A 22,101-nucleotide genomic window follows, 5' to 3' on the forward strand; every position below is an offset into this window, starting at 1 on the left:
TTGGTCCTCTTTTGATATTCCCATCCACTGTGACCAAACCCATTTCCATTTTCTCCCATCCAAAAACTGTGGACCTCCTCTCCGAGCTCCCCAACACAAAACCATTCTTTAAGCTACCAAAGAGGAAATTGTAATTACTCTGTAGTTGTGACCAGGGAATGATCTGACACGGAGTGCAAGAGGGCCTGACAGTAGAATGAGTTCAATTGAATGGAAGTAGGAATGACATAAAGGAGGGAAGATTCCCTTGTCATTAAGAAAAGAAACAATGCTCAGGAACCATTTTTGGCAAACAGCACTTGTACAGGGAGATGAACCAAACACCAGGTTAAGGTGCATGGTGACAGCACTCCTATGGCTCGTGCTGGTGAAGGTATATGTAAGGAATTGTCTTGTGTTGCATCTTTGGAGACTCTTTGTAAATCCATTTAGGGCAGTAGGACTTTTTTTCCAACGCATTGTTCATGGAATCTTTTCGTATTTAAACAGAAGCATGTTTAATTTGCCTCAAGCAGTACAACAAAAAATCCCCAGTGCTACAGTTGGCTTTCTTTCTTTCCATTCTCCTGTCAAACAATTACTGTTTACTATAGAATGTTTTTAACACATTACAGAAACCAGTTTCACCTATAGCTTTTTGTCTAGGTATCTGTGCAGTTTTATCTCCAACATTTAGTTAGAAGGCATAGTGGCATACAAATATCTGCCATGATTATATCTTATCTGTTACCAGTTGTTTTTTTCTTTTAATATTGTGTGGCGGAAGGTTGTTAAGAGCTAAGGGACTATCAAGATCACTCAAAATCCTTGTAGAACAAGGAGACAGATGTATTCAAGTATATAAGGAACTGGCTGGATGATCACACTCAAAGAGTTGCACTCAACAGCTCGATGTTCAGGTGGAGATGAATGGTGTTCCACAGGGATCAGTATTAGGACCGACTCTGTTTAACATCTTTGTCGGTGACATGGGCAGTGAGATTGAGTGCACCCTCAGCAAGTTTGCTGATGACATTAAAGCTGTGTAGTGTGATCAACACACCGGAGGGAAGGGATGCTATCCAGAGGGACCTGACAGGCCTCGTGAGGTTGTGCAATGCCAAGTACATGGTCTTGCATCTGGGTCAGGGCGATGCCAAGCACAAATACAGGCTGAGTGGAGAATGGACGGATGGGATCCACCCAAGGGTGCTGAGGGAGTTGGTGGATGTGATTGCTGGGCTGCTTTCCATCATCTGTCAGTGGTCATGGTCATCCGGAGAGGTCCCACATGACTGAACACTTGCTAATGTGATGCCCATCTATAAGAAGGGTCGTAAGGAGGACCCAGGGAACTACAGGCCTGTCAGCCTGACCTCAGTGCCAGGAAAGGTGATGGAACAGGTCATCCTGAATGGAATCACACAGCATGTGCAAGACAACTAGGGGATCAGACCCAGCCAGCATCGGTTCATGAAAAGCATGTCCTGCCTGACCAACCACATCTCCTTCTATGACTGGGTGACCTGCCTGGTGCATGAGGGAAAGGCTGTTGATGTAGTCTACCTAGACTCCAGCCAGGCCTTTGACACAGTCTCCTATAGTATTCTCTTGGAGAAGCTGGCAGCCCATGGCTTGGACAGGTACACTCTTTGCTGGGTTACAAACTGGCTGGACAGCTAGGCCCACAGAATAGTGGTGAATGGAGTTAAAGCCAGTGGGAGACCAGTCACTAGTGGTGTTCCCCAGGGGTCAGTGTTGAGGCCCATCCTCTTTAATATCTTTATTGATGACTTGGATGAGGGAATTGAGTGCACTCTCAGTGAGTTTGCAGACGACACCAAGTTGGGGGAAGTGTTTATCTGCCAGAAGATAGGAATGCCCTGCAGAGGGACCTGGACAGGATGGGTCAGTGGGCAGAGGCCAGTGGGATGAGGTTCAACATGGCTATGTGCAGGGTCCTGCTCTTTGGCCAAAACAACCACATGCAGCACTACAGACATGGGGGAGAGTGGCTTGAAAGCCGTGCAGAGGAAAAGGATCTGGGGGTGGTGATTGATGCCTGTCTGAACATGAGTCAGCAGTGTGCCCAGGCAGCCAAGAAGGCCAACAGCATCCTGGCTTGTATCAGGAATAGTGTAGCCAGCAGGACCAGGGAGGTGATCGTCCCCCTGTATTCTGCTCTGGTGAGGCCACACCTCAAGTACTGTGTTCAGTTTTGGGCCCCTCAGTGCAAGAAAGACATCGAGGCCCTGGGGCATGTCCAGAGAAAGGCTACAAAGCTGGTGAAGGTCCTGGAATACAAGTCCTGTGAGGAGTGGCTGAGGGAACTGGGGTTGTTAAGTCTGGAGAAGAGAAGGCTCAGAGGAGATCTTATTGCCCTCTACAACTATCTGAAAGGAAGATGTGGGGAGCTCAGGCTCAGTTTCTTCTTGCAGATAACTATTGATAGAATTAGAGGGAATGGCCTCAAGTTGTGCCAGGTTTAGGTTAGAAATTAGGAGATATTTCTTCTCAAAAAGAGTTGTCAGGCATTGGAATGGGTTGCCCAGGAAAGTGGAGGCATCACGGTCCCTGGGAGTGTTTAAGGAAAGGTTGGATCTGGTGCTTAGGGACATGGTTTAGTGGGTGATATCGGCAGTAGGGGGACAGTTAGACCAGATGATCTTGGAGGTCTATTCCAACCTTTATGATTCTATGATTCTATGAACGTAGCCCTGAGATGGACTTGCGGGTGCTGGCTGCTCAGAAGCTCAACATGAGCCAGAAATATGTGCTTTCAGCCACAAATCACAGGGATGGAGCACCTCTCCTATGAAGACGGGCTGAAGGATTTAGGGTTGTCCATCCTGGAGAAGAGAAGACTCCAGGGAGACCTTATAGCAGCCTTCCAGTACATAAAGGTGGGCAAGAAAAGATGGGGAGTGACTCTTTGTCAAGGAGTGTGGTGATAGTACAAGGAGTAATGTCTTAAAATTAAAAGAAAGAAGATTTAGATTACATATTGGGATGAAATTCTTTACTCACTGGGTGGTGAGGGACTGGAACAGGTTGCCCAGAGAAACTGTGGATGCCCCATCCCTGGAAGTGTTCGAGGCCAGTCTGGATGGGGCTTTGAGCAACCTAGTCTAGGGGAAGGTGTTCCTGCCCATGGTAGGAGGGTTGAAATTAGATGATGATTAAGGTCCCTTCCAACCCAAACCATTCTGCGATTCTATTATTCATCGCAAGCTGGTTGCTGATACCACAGTACTTGTGACCATCTTCTGTTGAATACATAAACTAATCTGAGTGTTTAAGGAAGATGTGAGAAACACAAGGAAATAGACTGGAGCCTAGCAGTAAGAGTAGGTATAACAGCTATATGCATTGTGTTCATGTCTTTTTCTTGGTTTTGTGTGATGCTTGAACAGTAGGGGTTGAAAAATGTTGCCAAAGATTATTTTTATTGTGCATCACTCCAACAACTCCAAAGAAAGAAATAAATTGAATCTATATGAGTCTTCACAGCGCAGATATGTGCTTGTCTGGCAAACTGGTATACTGAGACTTTCAGGTCTGCTGAAGAATCATCAGTTACAAACCAACTATCTAGTTACAATGTGCTTTATAAGTTTCTATCCCACCACCCATGAAACAACCGTCTCAAATGCTGTTTGTACTTACCGGACTGGAGCTGTTTCATCTTTAAGAGCATACCATTCATCTGGTAAAGGTTCATAAAGGCACCAGAGTGCCCAGTCAAATCCATCTGCAGCCACTGAATACTGAAGAAGCTCAAAGTCATCAAAACGAATATTGTCAAATACTGGTGATATTATAACAGTGCGATCTTCTTTTATTCGAGACAAAATAGGTTCAGCCCTACCAAAATGAATGAACAGTCTATTCAGCTTGAAAAAGATGAAATCTGTTGAACAGAACTACATTTTACAACTTATTTCAATAAAACTGGGTTAATTAATTTATTTAAGCCATTGAGTTTGGCCTCCAGGAAAAGTTATGTACCAGTCTTGGAGCACTACTAACATGATTTTCTAATTTTCTAATGCTGTGGCTCAGTTCTCCCTTACATTAGGCAACTTCTGAATTTGACTGTCACTAATTATAATAAACATAAGTTCCACACAACTTGCTGAGTTTACTGCTATCCTGGACTGCATCTTACAGGCTCTAGAGAGTATTTACTATCTCCATAAAGAAACAAAAAAAGAAGAGAAAAAGAAGAGAAAAAGAAGAGAAAAAGACCCTGAGAGATGCTGTAAACCACTGATCATTCCCCCTCCTTCCCTGTGCCTTGATGGCATAGCTGCTGTATGATGGAAGGGCTGACCAATCAATGAACCACTACAGTGGAAGAAATCTCACAGAAGATAGGCAAGGACTGACATAAAGCTCAGAGAAGAATATAGGGAGTGACCACAGTGATTGCAAAGGCAATTAAACTTATCTCAACATCAAGGACCTTTGTATGAATGAGTTTTGTTGTAGATAAATAGCAGTATCAGTAGAGTGGGGTAACTGGTTATGTACATGTCCTTCCTAAAATAATAGTAGGAAGTATTATCTTCCCAAGCCAGCCAGATCAATATCAGGGAAGTGCATATGTGGCTCAGGCCAACATAGAAAGTGAAAATTGAACACCCAGCAAAATTAACTTTGAAGAGAGTAACTGACTTGAGTTGTCTTCAACACAGGAATTCTTTCCAAGCAGATGGGGCCCTCTAGCATCTTGATGGTGGGCATATAGGGATCAGTAATGTGAATCATGTTCGTATTGTGATTCAACTGAAACTGAATTTGAAGTTCAATTGAAATTACTATATTATGCTTGTGTTGTGACTTCAGTATAGTGCAGTATCACTTTTCTAAACAAAATTCTGTGTAAGGCCAAAAACATTCAAATAAGTAAATTCAGAATTAAAACATTAAACACGTCTCATGTCTAGTATCTAAAAGAACCTGGTCAGAGACTTTTATAATCTGACAAAGAGACAGCCTTTTTACTGGGTCTCAATTACTGCTAGACCTGGAAGAACTGACCTTATTTTTCCCTCCATACTCTTGCACCCCAACCTGTCCAAAAGAGTTCTTAAAGCCATGACTAGAGGCCTTCAATATTACCTTTAAGACTGTAAGAAATAGAGAATATCAGTTAGCATGTTATCAAGGGAGAAAGAAAGATCTGGACCAAAGCCATTTTGGCCCATGAAGGACTGAGAGAAAAACCTTTTTACCAGGAAATGAAGCAACATGGACAAGAGTCACCCAGTGTTTCTCTCCCTCTCAAAAACAGATGACTTGTTGGCTGTTAATTAACATGTGGCAGACCAGAAAGGAGAGCCATATACAGATGTTTGTCCCAGCTGCACACTTGAACTCCTTGTCCACCACTATCTCCCCATGTCAGAAACCCCTCACTCTTAGTAGTCTTACCAAGCCATGTTCACTTCAATATGGGCATCCAAAATTGCAACAACATCTGCTGTTGATGCCTCCCAGCCAGAAATCCGGGCTTGTGTTAGTCCTTGTCTTCTCTCATGTCTGACAATTTTCAGCAGTCCAGGATGTTTTGCATTGTAATTTTTTATCTGTATTTCCAAAGGTCCTTTCAGATCATCTAAAAACGTCCCACACATTTCAATGATTTTTAAAAATAATAACAGGGGTCATCAATATTTAAAAATGGAGAAGATCATGTACATAACAGCTTTTTAGCTTCTCACAGTTCCAGATGGAACTGATTTGTTCTTTACAGTAGAATAGCTAAAATTATTCAGGTACTAATGATTTCAAGAGGCTTATTTTAAAATGCAGTTTTAATTCCAGGAGTATGATTATGTACCTAAATTTAATTTATATAGAGTGGTATTGTATGGTTTCTAAATTTTACACAAATGCATCAGTATGTACAAACTTTATTAGACGTATGCTATAAAAGCAAGTAATTAGCTGTCTTGGTGCAGTAATTTATGTGTGTATCATATTGCTTGTGGAAAGGAAAAGAGAAAATAAACAGTCCTGAAAATGTGAAATGGTCCTGCAAAAGGTGTAGGCATGCCAACTCCCTTACCAAAAGAAACAAATACATGTGTATATAGTGTTAGAGAGAAGGGATGGAAAATTTGGAAGCTCTTAGTATTGTTTTTGAAATTCATTTGAATTCTTGCTGCATCCAAACTGGCATGTTTTTCTAGCAGTTACAAACCTTAAAATTGAGAAATCACACACAACTCATTAGGCAAGGAAGAAAAAGTAACCCTAAGACAAGGGGCATAACCATTTCTTATAGATAATCTTACAATGCCTTGCTCGATTCAATTTTAAGAGCAATGATGCATTCTCTGCTTCCCTTAGGACTATTTTCCATAACTCAGTATACTGCTCTTCAAGGAGTTATTTCAGATGCCTACAGAAATAGCTATTTTAACATACTCTTTTTTTTTTTTTTTTTTTTTGTAATTTGTCTTATGAGCCCACAATAACAAATTTTTAACTTCAATACTTGCAGAGCATCATGCTGTTTCTTATTAGTTGACATTTTCCAGACTACTAAGGAGGTGTGTTTTTTCTCACATGCTCAATTTGTGTCTTAATTTTGAGCAGCCTACCCTGTGTGTATACTAACGGCCACCAACATTCATTTGACACAATAGCAGCATACATTTGCAAGACTTCTGCCTTCCCCGGGTCACTTACCATTTGAACTGTAATCATCTACTAGGATGATTTCTTTCAATAAATGAGCAGGTGTTCGATTAATTACACTAGTAATTGCACGTAAGATGATTGACAGTGCTTCATTCATAAATATAAGTACAACACTAATTGTTGGAAGGTCTTTGGGATATGTCTTCTCTTTACAGCTGTAATAGAAGAACAATTTTAATACAGTTTCTGAAGAAAATTAGAGAAACACATCTGCAGGAAGTCAGACCTGCGATATTGGACTTAAACCATAAGAATGAAAAAAGGAAGACCCAAATCCAAGATTCATTATTTGTTTCAGCCACATAGTGCTAACTGTTCATTCCTGCTAGAGGAAACAACAGAGCATATCTGCATTCTCAAACTGATGGTTTAATCCCCTTAAAAACATGTTCATGAGACTAACACAAAGTCCTTCTTCTAAGATGTTGGAGGGGAAAATACAGTCTGCATGAACTGTGTAGTTATGTAATACAGTCCTCTGAGAGCCAGGCTCGTGCTCTAATGAGACCTCTGAAGTGGTAATCATGCATTTTTGTTGCAGTTTCCTTAGCTTTATTGTCCATTAGTACAAAAACCTGGGTGAAAAACATCTTCAAAAGGAGGTCTTCACAAGTATGTCTTCCTAGCAAAACAGAAGAGTACCAGGCACTGCACCTGATTTTAGGACCACACAGACCAATCACGAGCTTGCTTTGCTGCAGCACAGCTTTGCAGTGGTTGCTCCAGCTAGTTCTCCCCAGAACAATCCCCAAGCAGGGTGAGCATTGTTCATATTGGGGCTGCCTCAAAAGATCTGTGGTTGGCACAACACTGAATGAGGCCTGTCTCCCTTGTCCTTCTCTCCACCACTTGCATGGCAGCTTTTTCCCCTTATACAATTCCACACATCCACAATCCAAGCACTCCAAGAGACACTGCACAGAAAGACCCCCAAAACTCACTTGAGAAGCTACCACACAATCCTCACACTACTTCAGCCACTGTTAACTGAGAAACACATGTGAAACTGACATTATGCATCAGAGTTAAAGCTTGATGCAAGACTCAGAGGACACCCACAATCAAGGGCAACAGTCTGCCCTAGATGGAACCAGCTCCAAGCAACAGGATCTGGAACCAGTTGCACTATTCACCTTGAGAAAAGGGATTTGTCCTTCTCTTACACAGGAGCTTAGGGGAACCCCATTTACCTCCTTAGAGAATCATTCCTGTCTATGTCATTACTGGTGGCTGTTAGACTAACCTGCTCTTGAAATCTTCCAGAGGGCTGCCAGTAAGACAACTCCCTTTTAACCAACAACGTGACATGGTTAACTCAGGCCCAGTTTGCAACCCATTTTACATGTCACATTATTTGAAACTGTCTGTCAGATTTCATACAAGGATCTATAGGTACTAAGATGTAGGCTTTCAGTATATTTGTGACATTCTTCCACATTTATACCAGTTAACTCCAGTGAAGTTTAATATTAGATTTTGCAACAAATCATGTATCTTATCATACGATGCAGAAAAATGTGTTTCCTTTTTGAACAGATACTCATTCCTAATAAGGTTTCTAATGGTTACTTACACCAGCTCCCATAGTACCACTGGTCTGCTTAAAATATATATTTTTTACTGAGTTCAAGAACCAACTAATTTCTAGAAAAATACCTTACAATAACTTATTCCAAAGCAATGCAGATTCTTTTCTCCTTAATTTCATGTCACCTTGTGAATGTTGAGAGAGCTTATACTGTACCTGGGAGATCTGGTGTCTGTGATAGGTCGGTCCAGAGGCAGATGATCACTGATATATACATTATACCCATATTTTAAGAACAGCTCCTGTGCAACAGTTTGTTCCTCTTCACTTAAATCTGCACCCCAGCGTTTGAACAGAGCTGAGTCTGGGTACAGCAAATGATGTACTATCTTCTTTTCCTCTTTCATATTATCAGCTCGGCGTACTTCAGTCTTGGAGATATTTTGCAGCTTCTGATCATGTTTTATTTGTTTTACTTTCTCATGGACCTTCTCCAGTGATTTAGCTGATTGAAAATGAAAGAGGATTGATTATAACAGCAGTTGAGAACACTGTCCGTTTGTATTGATTTTACATGGCAAGGTTTTGATAACAGTGTTAAATCAGTTAAACCTGCCGGTGATAAAGCAGCACAGCCCTTTCTGGCTACTAACATGTAGTTTGTAAGAAACTTGAGGTTAGGACAGTAACTGGGAGAGTTTAACAGGCAAACCACAGAGAGGATACTGCCAAAGAGTGTAATAACTGTGGTGAATTTGTGTTGTAATATGGTAAAGGGACAAGAGGTAGACTGTGTGTACTTGTCCACCTCTGTAGGTGTTGTGATGATGTTATGTTCACTTTGGTGTGGATAATTCTTTTTGTTGATTTCTGTGAAGCGTGTGAAGATTGTGTGATGAATGTATATATTCATCATAATTTTTAAATAATTTTTTTACAGATGCAAGAGGTAAAATGTACTGTGCTTACATGGCAAGGTTTTGGTAGCAGAGGGCTACTGAGGTGTCTTCTGTGAGAAGAGTCCAGAAGCCGCCCCGTGTTAGATAAAAGCAAGTTCCAGCTGGCTACAAAAGGGATTACTAGTAATCTTTCCTTAATAATTATTTTCCCTTTCATTAAATTATCCTTATCTCAACCCATGAGTTGTTCTTTCCTTTACTTCTTCCCCTCCTCTTCTAAGGAGGGGGAGTGAGAGAGCGGTTGTGGTGGAGTTCAGCTGCCTAGCAAGGTAAAACCACCACACGTGGGAGGACTACAAGGATGCTGCTTACCTTTGTAGAGAGAGAGAATCCAGACAGCCAAAGCTCAATTAGAGCTAAAGCTGGCCAGCAGTGTGGGGGGACAATAAAAAAAAAGCTTTTTAAAGTATGGTAGTGGGAAAAGGAGGACCAGAGCAAACATTGGTCCGATACTTGGTGAGGATGGTCACCTAAACAGGGCCATATACAAAGCAGAGACATTTAATGCATTTTTCACCTCTGTCTTCAACAGGAGTGATGGGCCCTGGGACCCCAGCTGCCCTGAGTTGGAGGAGCATGACTGTGAAAATGATAAACTCCCAGTTAACCCCAGACTTGTGCGGGATTTGCTGCTCCATCTGGATGCATATAAGTCCATGGGGCCTGATGGAATTCATCTCAGAGTACTCAGAGAGCTGTCTGATGTCATCACAGGACTCCTCTCAACTATTTTTCAATGGTCTTGGGAATCCAGAGAGGTCCCAGTTGACTGGAAGCCCGCAAATGCAGTCCCAGTTTTCAAGAAGGGCAAGAAAGAAGATCCTGGCAATTATAGGCCTGTCCGTCTCACTTTGGTGCCTAGTAAAATTATGGAGGAGATTATTCTGGGAGTTACTGAAAAACACCTGAAGGACAACACAGTCATTGGTCAGAGCCAACATGGGTTCACTAGGGGAAGGTTATGTCTAACAAACTTAATTTCCTTTTACAAGATTACCCAACTAGTTGACCAAAGGAAGCCAATCAATCTAATCTTTCTGGTTTTCAGCAAAGCTTTCAATACTGTCTCTCACAGTGTCCTTCAGGACAAAATGACAAGAATGCAGTTAGATAAAAGCATAATAAGATGGGTGAACAATTGGCTGGTGGGTCAGGCTCAGAGGGTTCTTGTAAACGGGGTTACATCAGGCTGGCGGTCAGTCACTAATGGGGTTCCCACTTCAGTACTCTTCAGTGTTTTCATAAACAATTTGGATGAAGAAGTTTGCTTTAGCAAGTTCATGGATGATACCAAATTGGGTGGAGCTGTTGACTCCATCAAGGATGATGAGGCCTTGCAGAGAGATCTGTACAAATTAGAGAGCTTGGCAATCAGCAACAATATGGAGTTTAATAAGAGCAAGTGCTGGATTCGACACCTGGGAAGTGGCAACCCTGGATATATGGACAGACTTTAGGAACCCAGGACTTGGACTCAATGATCCTTGTAGGTCTCTTCCAACTCAGATATTATATAATTCTATGAGCTACTTTGAGTCCATCCATTGGCTGAAAACAGCTTGTTTCAGGTCTAGAAAACTTCCCAGAAGTCTCTCAATGTCCTGGAGCAGTGAGCTGTCATAGTTTCTAAGATCTGATGTAACAGTGTGGGACAGGAAAGATTTTTCCATATGTCTTTGGAAAGCCATCAATAACTACTGCTTTTCTACAAGAACTTTGCTACCACTAGACAGCCTCTGCAGCCTCAGAGAGCACCATTTTGCATGTTGCATTTGAATTACATGGCTGAATTAGCTGGAGAACGCCTAGCTAGTAAGCTCACCTTCATATTCAGACTGCATAATGATAACATTCATAACAGCAAATTATATCTTTCCATATAAATGTTAAAGTGTGTGCTAATATATTTCTATTGGTTGGTTTATTTGATTTTCCTTATTTAATTTTAAACAGTGTAATGACACTTTACAAACCTACTTCCTTTAAATTAGGCACTGAAATTGTTTTCAATTGGATTAGAGGTTGATATTACATCATTTACCTAGTTGCACTGTATACATTGCATTATTTCATCTTTTATATCATTCTACACACTCTCTACGTATATATGTGCTATACAGCACTCTTATCTAAACAAACTGCACATTCCATTCCCCAGACTACTTACCAGTGAGTTTTTCTTCAGCAAAACCACCAGAATTTCTCTCCAGTACAACAGAGTAGAAATCCCACCATAATCTTTTACAGGTCCCATACCAATATGGTGTTAAAAAATTCCTTATTTACCAGTACTTGCATCAACCACTTCCTAGTTTATCACAAAACGTAAGAACTGAGTCATACATCCTTCTGTGTACTTCAAACATAAGAAGGTAATTCTGTATCATGGAGCGTAAGTCTCCTTTCACTCAATAAATATAATTTAAATACTATGTAGAAAAACACTTTGTACCTTTTCTATATTTTTCAGCTCTTCAAAGACAGTATCTTTGCACTACTTCAAGAACACCTACAAAATAAGTGAAGTTCCTATTGGAATTGGGTTCTCGCACCACTCGGACACTTCTGGAAATATTAAAATTCTGTTAAAAGGAAGAGGTTATAAGCGTCTGACTTACGTAAGGCTTTAGGATACATACAACAGCACAGTAATGCAGGAATGTGAAACTGGGGAAGAAAAAGCAGGGCTATTTCAAAAGTCCTGAACAAGTTGAGTCACACTTAGCCAAAGGAGCTCTATTTTGATTCTTCTGTTGCCTCTGAACTATCAATGGGGTATTGCTGTTAAAAATGCAACTGCTCACATGTAGAATGTAATTACTTTCAAACTCACAAAACTATGGGGAAGAAAACGGTGAGGGATAAAGGACAAACAGTTCCAAGAAGCTACGGAGTTTGTTTCCTGGTTGAGGTTTTGAACTCTTTACAGTTCTGTCACAAAGGACACAACTCAGCACTAATTACCGTTGTCCATCAAATGGTGTTCCATGTTGTATTTGTGAGAAATAGGCACAATTTCAAGTTCTCTGACACCACAGTCCTCCAATGGCCAGGAAAAAATTGCATTAAGCCAAAAATCAGCGAGGCGTTACTTCTCTAAGCCCCCACACTATCAATGGACACACTTATCATCACGGTATTTGGTTTACAAGCCTTAAGGTTCTCCAGCATTTAAATATGCATTTAAATCCATATTAGCATTGAAACTTCCATCAGTATGAATCACGTTTTCCTCTCAGAAGGAAGACATGTAGAAGTTCTGCTGACAAGGTGATTGAACACTGCCAGGATTCACTCATTTTGTAATTAAAATAGAGGATATTACCATGTGTGTTCTCCATATGTTCTGTACTCAGTTAAGTTCTTTTATCTAGTGGCTTCTTCCCCCCACCCCCAATTATCTGTATTTGTCCACCCAGGTTTTAAAGCAGCACTCAAAATCTGATAGTTACTCAAAATTGATGTGGTTAGTCTCAGTAAGCAAAAATTGAGCAATATTGTTTCCAGCATACTCCCAACTCCCAGTTCCTCAGAGCTGATCCAAAACTTTTAGCTACTTTTATGAAGGAATCTTTCAACTGAAATAGAAATGTTTGGGTGCCCAAGATTTCCTTAACCTCCCCATCTCTGGTGTATTTTTCTCCCTTCAGGCAGAGGAAGAAATAGTGGCACAGGGAGATGAACAACAGAACACAAATACAGCCATGATAAACCTTGTCCAAAAAATTTTATTTCCTATTTTTCTAACTGCTTTGCAGAAGACATTAATCTGTCTCCTCCCTTCCTCCTTGTAGGTCATATTTTCTTTTATTACATCAGAAAATATGAAGTATATATTTAAAATAAATAAAAAGCAAACACACCCTCTCTCACACACACACACAGAATCACAAATCAGAAAACTTTTAAGAAAAGTATTTAAGGTCATTTCAATCAGTCTTATCGGCCCCCCAAAGATACCTACTGGCCAAGAAAGTTACAGTGAAGGTGGGAAACCTACAAAAGCATTTGCAAAGCAGTAGCACTGACTACTGGCTGATGAAATTCTAATCAAGGCACTGGCAACACAAGGGGTAAACCAACAAACATGTATTGCTATGTGTTCTCCTCAAATGGGCACTCAGCTGAGCTCTGTGCCCTACTCCAACTCAGAATTCCAGCAACAAAATCCTTGGAATCTAAATGAGATTCCTTAGGGACAACGAGAAAGACTTAATTTCCAGTTTCTGGTTTTCACCGAAAATCAAACAGGCTTTGCCCCTTCACGTTAGAAAACTCTCTGCAGTCTTAGAAGATCAGCTGTGATTTATGGTTTTTGATTTATATAAAAGCCAAAACAGAAATGTGTGTCAAAACAGGCCTAAGAAAGAAAAAATAAATAAATAGAGACACACAGGAAGAGAGCACTACCTTCATTCAGAACTTTCTTCAAAAGGTCTCATTTCTTTATTATAAAAATTTCAATGTTACCAATGTTGTAAGCTCTTTCAGGAAAGAATGTTGTTTAGAGTAACTTTCATGCTATAACTAGCCATTAAAGGATAGAAGGAAGCCACAGCAGGATGCTGTCCACTAAATTCTCAGCTCTCCCACCAGATTTCCTTTGTTTTTTACTGTCCTTTATCTTCTGCCTCCATACCTCAGGAAGGCTGCAATAACATTGCCACAGATTACTTGTACATACAGAACTTCTAATTATTTTAAATACAGCAGTTCTTTGATCTCCTATTTCCATATAGAACTGATCTATTCTAGTACCTTTGCTGGACTACACATCACTTACGGAGATAGAACGGAAGAGGTGAGATAAAAGAAGCAGATGGGAACATTTAATTCTATACAAGTCACCTGTTCCAATGTGAAGCACTACACTGTAATTTAAGAGCTACCACATTTTCTGCATAAATACACGTGCAATTAGCAGCAAATCCAAACAGAATCTTTATTGCTTAGGAGACATAGTCTCTAAAGAAATCTTAAGTCCAAATCTTTACAGGCTAGAAAAATGGACCCAGGTGAACCTCATGAAATACAAGGACAAGTGCAAAGTCCTGCACCTGTGTTGGAGCAATCCCCAGTATCGGTACAGATTGGGCGCTAATTTGATTGGGAGTAGCCGTGCCAGGAACAGCGGGATACCGGCTGGTGGAAATTTGGACACGAGCCAACAGTGTGCACTTGCAGTTCAGAAGGCAAATCACACCTCGGGCTGCACAAACAGAAGTGTTGCCAGCAGGTTGAAGGTCATGATTCTCCCCCTGTACCCTCATAAGACTCCCGACTAGAACTACCGCACCCAGCCCTGCGGCCCCAGTGAAAAGATCTTCTGTCCAGAGTAGAGACCAGAAAAGAAAATGCCAGAGCAAGAGCCAGCTGCAAATAGAGGCAAGCCGCATGCTTTTGAAGACCGTTGCCGCTTTCTGCTCTACCAGTGACCTCTCGTGGACACGGTGGAAAATAACACGTCCCTCCTCACTGCTTCGAAAAGCTCCCCTTCACAACGGTGTTAAAAATTGTGCCTCTAGATTCTAGGTACGTAAAGAACCTCCAGTAACTGCAAACTGAAGATTAGCAGAAAAAAAAACTATTGCAGAAGCTGAGACACTAGAGATGGGATACAAAGGAAGACTCCCTCCATGAGCAGGGATAAAAATCACAGATGAAATTGAATCTTACTTTAGCATGGCTTTTTGTGATGGGCATACCATGATATCATCTAATATCATTATACAACAGACATAAAAAAAAAAAAAAAAAAAAATCAGATGTATGGAATTATTAGAGAAAAAAAAAAAGGAATACAAAACTAAACAGGCAAGCACCACTGAAGGACTCCGTAAAGCCACAATAAGCCTAACACTTGATGGCTGTACATGCAGTTACTCTTACCCACCACCAAATGGACAAAGAATACAACAGGTCAAGAGACTGCAAAAGGCAAAAAGGTACACAGCAGCTGCTACAGACCAACAAAATAACAGAACTTCAAAAGTGGCAAAGACTACAAAAGTTTATAAATTCTCAGCAGTTGAAGGGAAACTTAGTAGGGAGCCAGTATTTCCTTGAGTATGAGAATGTAAGAGGAAGGGATCACAAAATTTAATCAAATCAAATGAGACAATCAAAAACAAGGAAATGTTTCATCCTGCTGTATGCCCTTGAACTTGCAGAGCCATAAGGTTTTATAGGTGACACAAGTTTTCTTAAGATTTAGAAAATAATTAGGCCAATTAATGGTGTGCTCATGCACTGAGATCTACCTCAGGAAAACTTCCAAACTATAGATTACTAGAAGATGGGAGAGTACCCAAGTATCACTCTCATTTTTCTGTTCGAATATGTTGCTCTATGTATCTACTATTAACAGTGACAAAATACTGAGTTAGGCATACCACTGTCTGACCCAACACAGAAATAGATCTGTTCATGTCATCAGCCGTTCTACCACAGGATATACAGCTAAAACAGACAGGAAATTCAGAGTGGGATTAGTCCATTGTTCGCCTACATGAGATTTAGTAGCAAAAGAACCTAAGGTGTGCCCTCTGCATTTTTCACATGAATCTTCTTAGTCAGCTTCCACTGAAATCAATGAAAGCTACCTACCACCTAAGTATTGTGTAGGATATGATCTATTCTGAGGAAGACTAGAAAAAAAAAAACTTCAATACTTTCATGTTTATTCTGCAATCACCCCCTTCTCACATAGGTTCACTTCAGAGGGGAGGGAAAAAAAAAAAAAAAATTTCAAAAACTTTGTCTAAGAAACACCATAAAAAGAGCTGAGATTTTCTAACCCCTAGTGCTTGTATATCAAAGCAAGGGCATTTCTTAGAACAGATCCCTTGATGGGGATCTGAAACTGGGGAATTAGTCATATTCTAGCAAAAACATAAGAAGAAGCAAATGCTAATGATTCCCTGTCTTTAAAAGGTACTTAGTGGTTCTGCACTATATTCCTTGGCAAGAAACATTACTCTAAATTCAAGTGACAGCCAAAAAGCCATACAGAGACTGGGAAAAAAATTGACCAGATTAAAAATTATTGAAGGAGTGGAAATAGTGGAAGAGAGATACACTGCATAATACAAAGCATGGAAGAGATTAATACTATTAAATTTACAGGTGTGGCTTGCTCACACAGCCTGAAACCATAGGTATGAGGCCATCTAGTGGCATTCATTCACAACAAAAGAGATACATAGCTAACTGAAGTCAACAACTGGGGAACTACTGGAAGCTCCTATCTAGTTTTTTCCTTGTAAATGAAAGATAATAGTGACTGAGGCTGCAATATCAGACTCTCAGAAATGAAAAGTGTCAGAATTAAGGCTTCATACACTTAATTTGTTCCGTTTCCATGTTGTGTTCTGATCTGTATTAGTCCGTCCGTCCCCCCCTTTTTAGTCATTTTTTATTTGTTGTTGCTGTTTTTAATACATTCAGGAACCATGTGTCCTACAGAAACCTGCAGCAGCAATAGCTGAGCACATCTATGATGCTCCTCTTCTCTGGTATTCTTACCTGATGTGGAATATGCTGCCTAAAGCAAACTTTTCATGGATCCGGTGCACGTTCTCTATTTAATGTGTATCTGAGTTAAGATCCTGTAGGAGTGGTCTTTGGTGCAACTGAATCCACTGGAAAAGCTGTACTTAAAATGCTTACTGTAATGTTTATTGTTTTTTTTCCCCCCCCCATTCTCAGAACTGGCATCTATCATCTATCATTACAGCAGTACCCTTATCACTGCTCTGTTATTAGTAGGCAATATATTACATTTATTTCCCCTTTGCTGAGTGTGTTTTGTGCATGATGGTAATCAGTGACTTATCTCTGTGTCCATATTACAACCCATGAGGGTCTTTTTTGATCATATTTTCTCCCCCTGTCCTTCTGAGGAAGTGGAGTGAGAGTGAGCTGCATGATGGTGCTGAGCTTCCTACCAATATGAAACCACCACCCCATTATAAGTAAGCCAAATGTGTCTCATGGTACGATAGGTGAAGTGATCCATGAAGTTACAGCTAAAATGATATTCACATGAGAGTAGCATCAGACCCTCCCTTCTACATAAGATCATTTTTGAAACATTACATTCCACATATCCTGCATCAGATTCTATACAAACACAGAGCAAGATACACAGTTCAAGAAATCTGGAAGTAGGGAAAATGCATAATTTTTTTAATGAGGTCCAAACCATTTTTATGCACTTATGCTTGGCTTATATTAATGTATTAAGAATCCATAACAAGGTTCTTACCTAAGTCCAGTTGTTTATACCATACTGATTTTGAGGACAAAGACTGTAAATGAACTGTAAATGAACCCTTTGTCATCTCCATTAATAAGCTTACCCAAAGAAGTTGCATTCTGCTCTGTCAGAAACCTTTGAACTAAGCAGATCCTTCTCTGTCAAGATTTCCCTACGTTTACAATATAGGGCTGTGCCATAAAGATAAGGCACAGATAACCTGGGTGAGTCAGGTTACTTAGCAAATATTGGTCTTGAAGACAAATACAATCAACAAACCCTTTGCTGTATCTTTTGAAAAGCATACTGAATGCTTTGACCTCTGCTCCATCAAAAACCTTTGAACTGAGTGGATCCCTAATCTCTCAAGTTTTGCTGGTGTTTTTTTTTTTTTTTTTTAAAGGGTTTTAGTATTACACTGTGACATAAGGAAAAGGCACAAGTAACCTGTGTGAGTTGAAGCTTTTTACAGTGGGATGACTGTCTTGATGAATGAGGGGTGAGGAGTGAATGTTGTTTAAACTCAGGTAAGGCTTTTGACAACATGTCTTTAAAAACACCCTCATGCAGAAGCTGAGGACATATGCACTAGATAAGTGGATAGCAATGGGGGTTGAACTGACAGGCTCAGAAGGTTGTGTTCAGTGGCAGAAAGTCAAAATGGACACCAGTGTAGTACTATTTAAAATGGTTAATTAGTACTAAACATAGATAGTACTATCCCACCTTGACAATGGGGTGGATTGCATACCAGTAAAGACTGCACATGATACCAAAATGGGAAGAGGGGCTGATACATCAGAGAGCCATCCTGCCAGTCAGAGTGATCTGAACAGGATGGAGAAATGAGCCAAGAAGAGCATCATAAAGTTCAACAAAGCCAAGTGCAAAGAGAATAAATCAGTACTAGCTGAAAAACAGCTTTGTAGAAAAGGATCTGGGGGTCCTGGTGGACAAGTTGAACATGAGCCAGCAAAGTGCCACTGTGGCAAAGAATGTCAATGTTATCCTGGGCTAAATTAGGAAAAGCAGTGACAGCAGGTCAAAGTAGGTGATTCTTCCCTCTACTCGGGACTGATGAGACCACATGTGTAGGGCTGTGTTCAGTACTGGGATTCCCAAAACAAGAGACATGGACACACTGAAACAAATCCTACAAGGAGCCAGTAAGATGACTAAAAAAAATAGAGCATATGTATTACAAGGAGAAGCTAAGAGAGCTGGAGAAGAGAAGGCTTGACTGAATTGATGAATATAAATATTTGATGCAAGGGACTAACAAAGACAAAGTCAGTCTTCTCCTAGTACACAGTGAAAGGACACAATGGTGGGCACAAACTGAAATACATGGAATTCTATTTAAACATTTTTAAAATAGTGTTGTTTTTTTTTGCCTGCTAGAGTGACTGAAAATGAGAATGATTAATCTAGACAGGTTTCCAAGTCTCCTTTCTTGGAAACTACAAACCCTGACTGGACAATGTCCTGGGCAGCCTGCTCTAGCTAATCATGCTTTCAGCCCAGAAATTAAACCAGACCATCTCCAGAGGTGCATTCCAACCTCAATTAATCTGTGGTTCTATGGCTAAGTGTTGAAGTGAAGGCTTCAGTTCAATTCTTTCAAATGGCCCTAAAATCATCTACAAAAATATATGTAACTATTGGTGTCCATAAGAATAAGTGTCAACGATAACATGGCATTATGGGATATTAATGTTTGGGATATGGGATATTAAAGCTGACCAAGCTGTATGTGACACATTCCTCACTAAATTCCAAGGTGCCCCACGTACCATTTGAAACAGCTAGTTTCAGGCTTGATGACTGGGACGTTCTAAATTTCTTCTTCTGTTTTACCTAGCATGAAATCTAGCTGTAATGTGAGGAGACATAGACAACATGACTGTTCAAACAATGGCAGCCAGCATGGTTCTGGCTGCTTTACCCCTCTTACCACTGCCATGAGGTGATAATGTTGTCTATAGGTTTATGCCCAGTGCACATGGCCAATAAGCACACAGAGTTGGAATCCACATAAAGGTCTTTTAATTACATAGTTAATTAAATAATTCTGCAGAATCAGGTGCTTGGCGATCTTTTGCAAAGATCCCACATTTCCATATATTTGCATTTTGGTGTGTGTTTTTGAATATGTTAATGACCCTTAATCACAGAACATTAGGGATTGGAAGGGACTTTGAAAGATCATCTAGTCCAATCCCCCTGCTGGATCAGGAACACCAAAATCATGTCACACAGGAATGCATCCAGGTGGGTTTTGAAAGTCTCCAGAGAAGGAAACTCCAAAATCCCCCTGGGCAGACTATTCCAGTGCTCTGTCACTCTCACTGTAAAAAAGTTTTGTCTCATATTTAAGCGGAACCTCCTACGTTCCAGCTTGCACCCACTGCCCCTTGTCCTATCATTGGGTGTCACCGAGAAGAGCCTGGTTCCTTACTCCTGACACTCACCCTTTACATATTTATAAACATTAATGAGGTCACCCCTCAGTCTCCTCTTCTCCAAGCTAGAGACCCAGCTCCCTCAGCCTTTCCTCGTAAGGGAGATGCTTCACTCCCTTAATCGTCCTTGTGGCTCTGCGCTGGACTCTCACAAGCAGTTCCCTGTCCTTCTTGAACTGAGGGGCCCAGAACTGGACACAATATTCTAGATGTGGTCTCACTTGGGCAGAGTAGAGGGGGAGGAGAACCTCTCTCGACCTATTAACCACACCCCTTCTGATACACCCCAGGATGCCATTGGCCTTCTTGGCCACACGGGCACAGTGCTGGCTCATGGTCATCCCGTTGTCCACCTGGACCCCCAGGTCCCTCTCCCCTTCACTGCTCTCCAGCAGGGCAGTCCTCAACTTATACTGGTGTCTGGGGTTGTTCTTGCCCAGATGTAGGACTCTACATTTGCCCTCATTATATTTCATTAAATTCTCCCTGACCAAGTCTCCAACCTGTCTAGTCCCACTGGATGGCAGCACAGCCTTCTGGCATGTCAGCCATTCCTCCCAGTTTAGTGTCATCAGTAAACTTACTGGCGACGCACTCCATTCCCTCATTCAAGTCATTGATGAATATATTGAACAACACTGGTCCCAGTACCAACCCTTGAGGGACTCCACTAGATACAGGACTCCAATTCAACTCCATCCCATTAACCACAACCCTCTGGCTTCCTCCCTCCAGCCAGTCTACAGTCCACCTCATTACATGATCATCTAGACCACACTTCCTCAGTTTAGCTGTGAGGATGCTGTGAGAGACAGTGTCAAAGGCTTTACTGAAATCAAGATACACCACATCCACTGCCTTTGCATCATGTATCCACCCGGTTATATCCTCATAAAAGGCTATCAGGTTGGTCCAGCATCACTTCCTCTTGGTGAATCCATGTTGACTGCCCCTAACGACCCTTTTATCCTTGATATGTCTAGAGACAATGCCAAGGATAAGTTGTTCCATCACCTTTCCAGGGATGGATGTGAGGCTGACCAGTCTATAGTTACCCGAGTCCTCCTTCTTGCCCTTTATGAAGACTGGAGTGACATTTGCTTTCCTTCAGTCCTCAGGCACTTCTCCCAGTGCCCGTGACTTACCAAAGATGATGGAGAGTAGTTTAGCAATGACTTCCGCCAGCTCCCGCACATGCATCTCATCAGGACCCATGAACTTACGGATGTCCAGTTTGCTTAATCGGTCCTTAACACAGCCCTCATCAACCAAGGCAAACTCCTCCTTTATTCTGATTTTATCTGAGGTTTCAGGGGTATGGGTCTCCTTAGGAGAGCCTCTGGCATTATAGACAAAGAAGGCATTCATTAACTCTGCCTTCTCTTTATCTTCTGTCTCCAGGGCACTCACCTCATTCATTAGTGGGACTACATTGCCTCTAGTGTTAGTTTTATCCACAGTGTGTTTGAAGAAGCCCTTTCTGTTGTCCCAGATGCCTCTTTCATGGTTTAATTCTAAGGAGCCTTTAGCTTTCCTAGTTGCTTCCTTACATTCTCTGACAACAGCCTTATATTCTTCCCAAGTAGCCAGACCCTCCTTCCAAAATCTATAGACTCTCCTTGTCCACTTGAGTTTGCCCAGCAATTCCCTGTTTAACCATGCAGGTCTCATGGTTCTCTTTCCTACTTCCTACCTGTTGGGATGCTCTGTTCTGGCACTTGGAAGAAGCAGTCCTTGAATGCTAACCAGCTGTCTTGGGCTCCTTTTCCTTCAAGTACCTTGTCCCATGGGATTTCCCTATTTCCCCTAGCATATGCTTGAAAAGACCAAAGTCAGCCCTACTGAAGTCCAGGGTTGCAATTCTGCTTGGTACTCTGTTCCTGCCACATGAGATCCCAAACTCCACCATCTCATGGTCACTGCAACCAAGGCTGCCCTCAGTCTTCACCACTTCAATACAATGAAGAAACCTCCTGGACTGTGGATAGATGGCTGAGTAGGCCTTCCAGCAAATGTCAGGGTAGTTAAAAGCCCCCCATGATCACCAGGGCCTGTGATCGCGATGCTGCTATCAGCTGCCTGTAGAAGGCCTCATCAACTTCCTCATCCTGATCTCATGGCCATTAATAGACACCCACAACCCACAACAGTATCCCCCATGCCGGCCTGCCCCTTAATTCTCACCCACAGACTCTCAACTTACTT

General features: G+C 41.3%; 1 protein-coding gene across 1 annotated transcript in view; it reads right to left on the minus strand.

Annotated features, from left to right (window-relative positions):
• The window catches only part of GALNT8 (polypeptide N-acetylgalactosaminyltransferase 8), a 35,459-nt gene extending 13,892 nt beyond the window's left edge, over positions 1-21,567 (minus strand). The window contains exons 1-5 of the mRNA XM_032187340.1: positions 21,042-21,567; positions 8,435-8,723; positions 6,679-6,845; positions 5,416-5,599; positions 3,646-3,843 (exon numbers count right to left, since the gene is read on the minus strand). Of these exons, the coding sequence (XP_032043231.1) occupies positions 3,646-3,843; positions 5,416-5,599; positions 6,679-6,845; positions 8,435-8,723; positions 21,042-21,567 (1,364 nt within the window). The remainder of the gene's footprint in view (positions 1-3,645; positions 3,844-5,415; positions 5,600-6,678; positions 6,846-8,434; positions 8,724-21,041) is intronic.
• Positions 21,568-22,101: the final 534 nt, after the last annotated feature.

Source organism: Aythya fuligula, chromosome 1 (assembly GCF_009819795.1).
Source record: "Aythya fuligula isolate bAytFul2 chromosome 1, bAytFul2.pri, whole genome shotgun sequence".
Taxonomy (NCBI): domain Eukaryota; kingdom Metazoa; phylum Chordata; class Aves; order Anseriformes; family Anatidae; genus Aythya; species Aythya fuligula.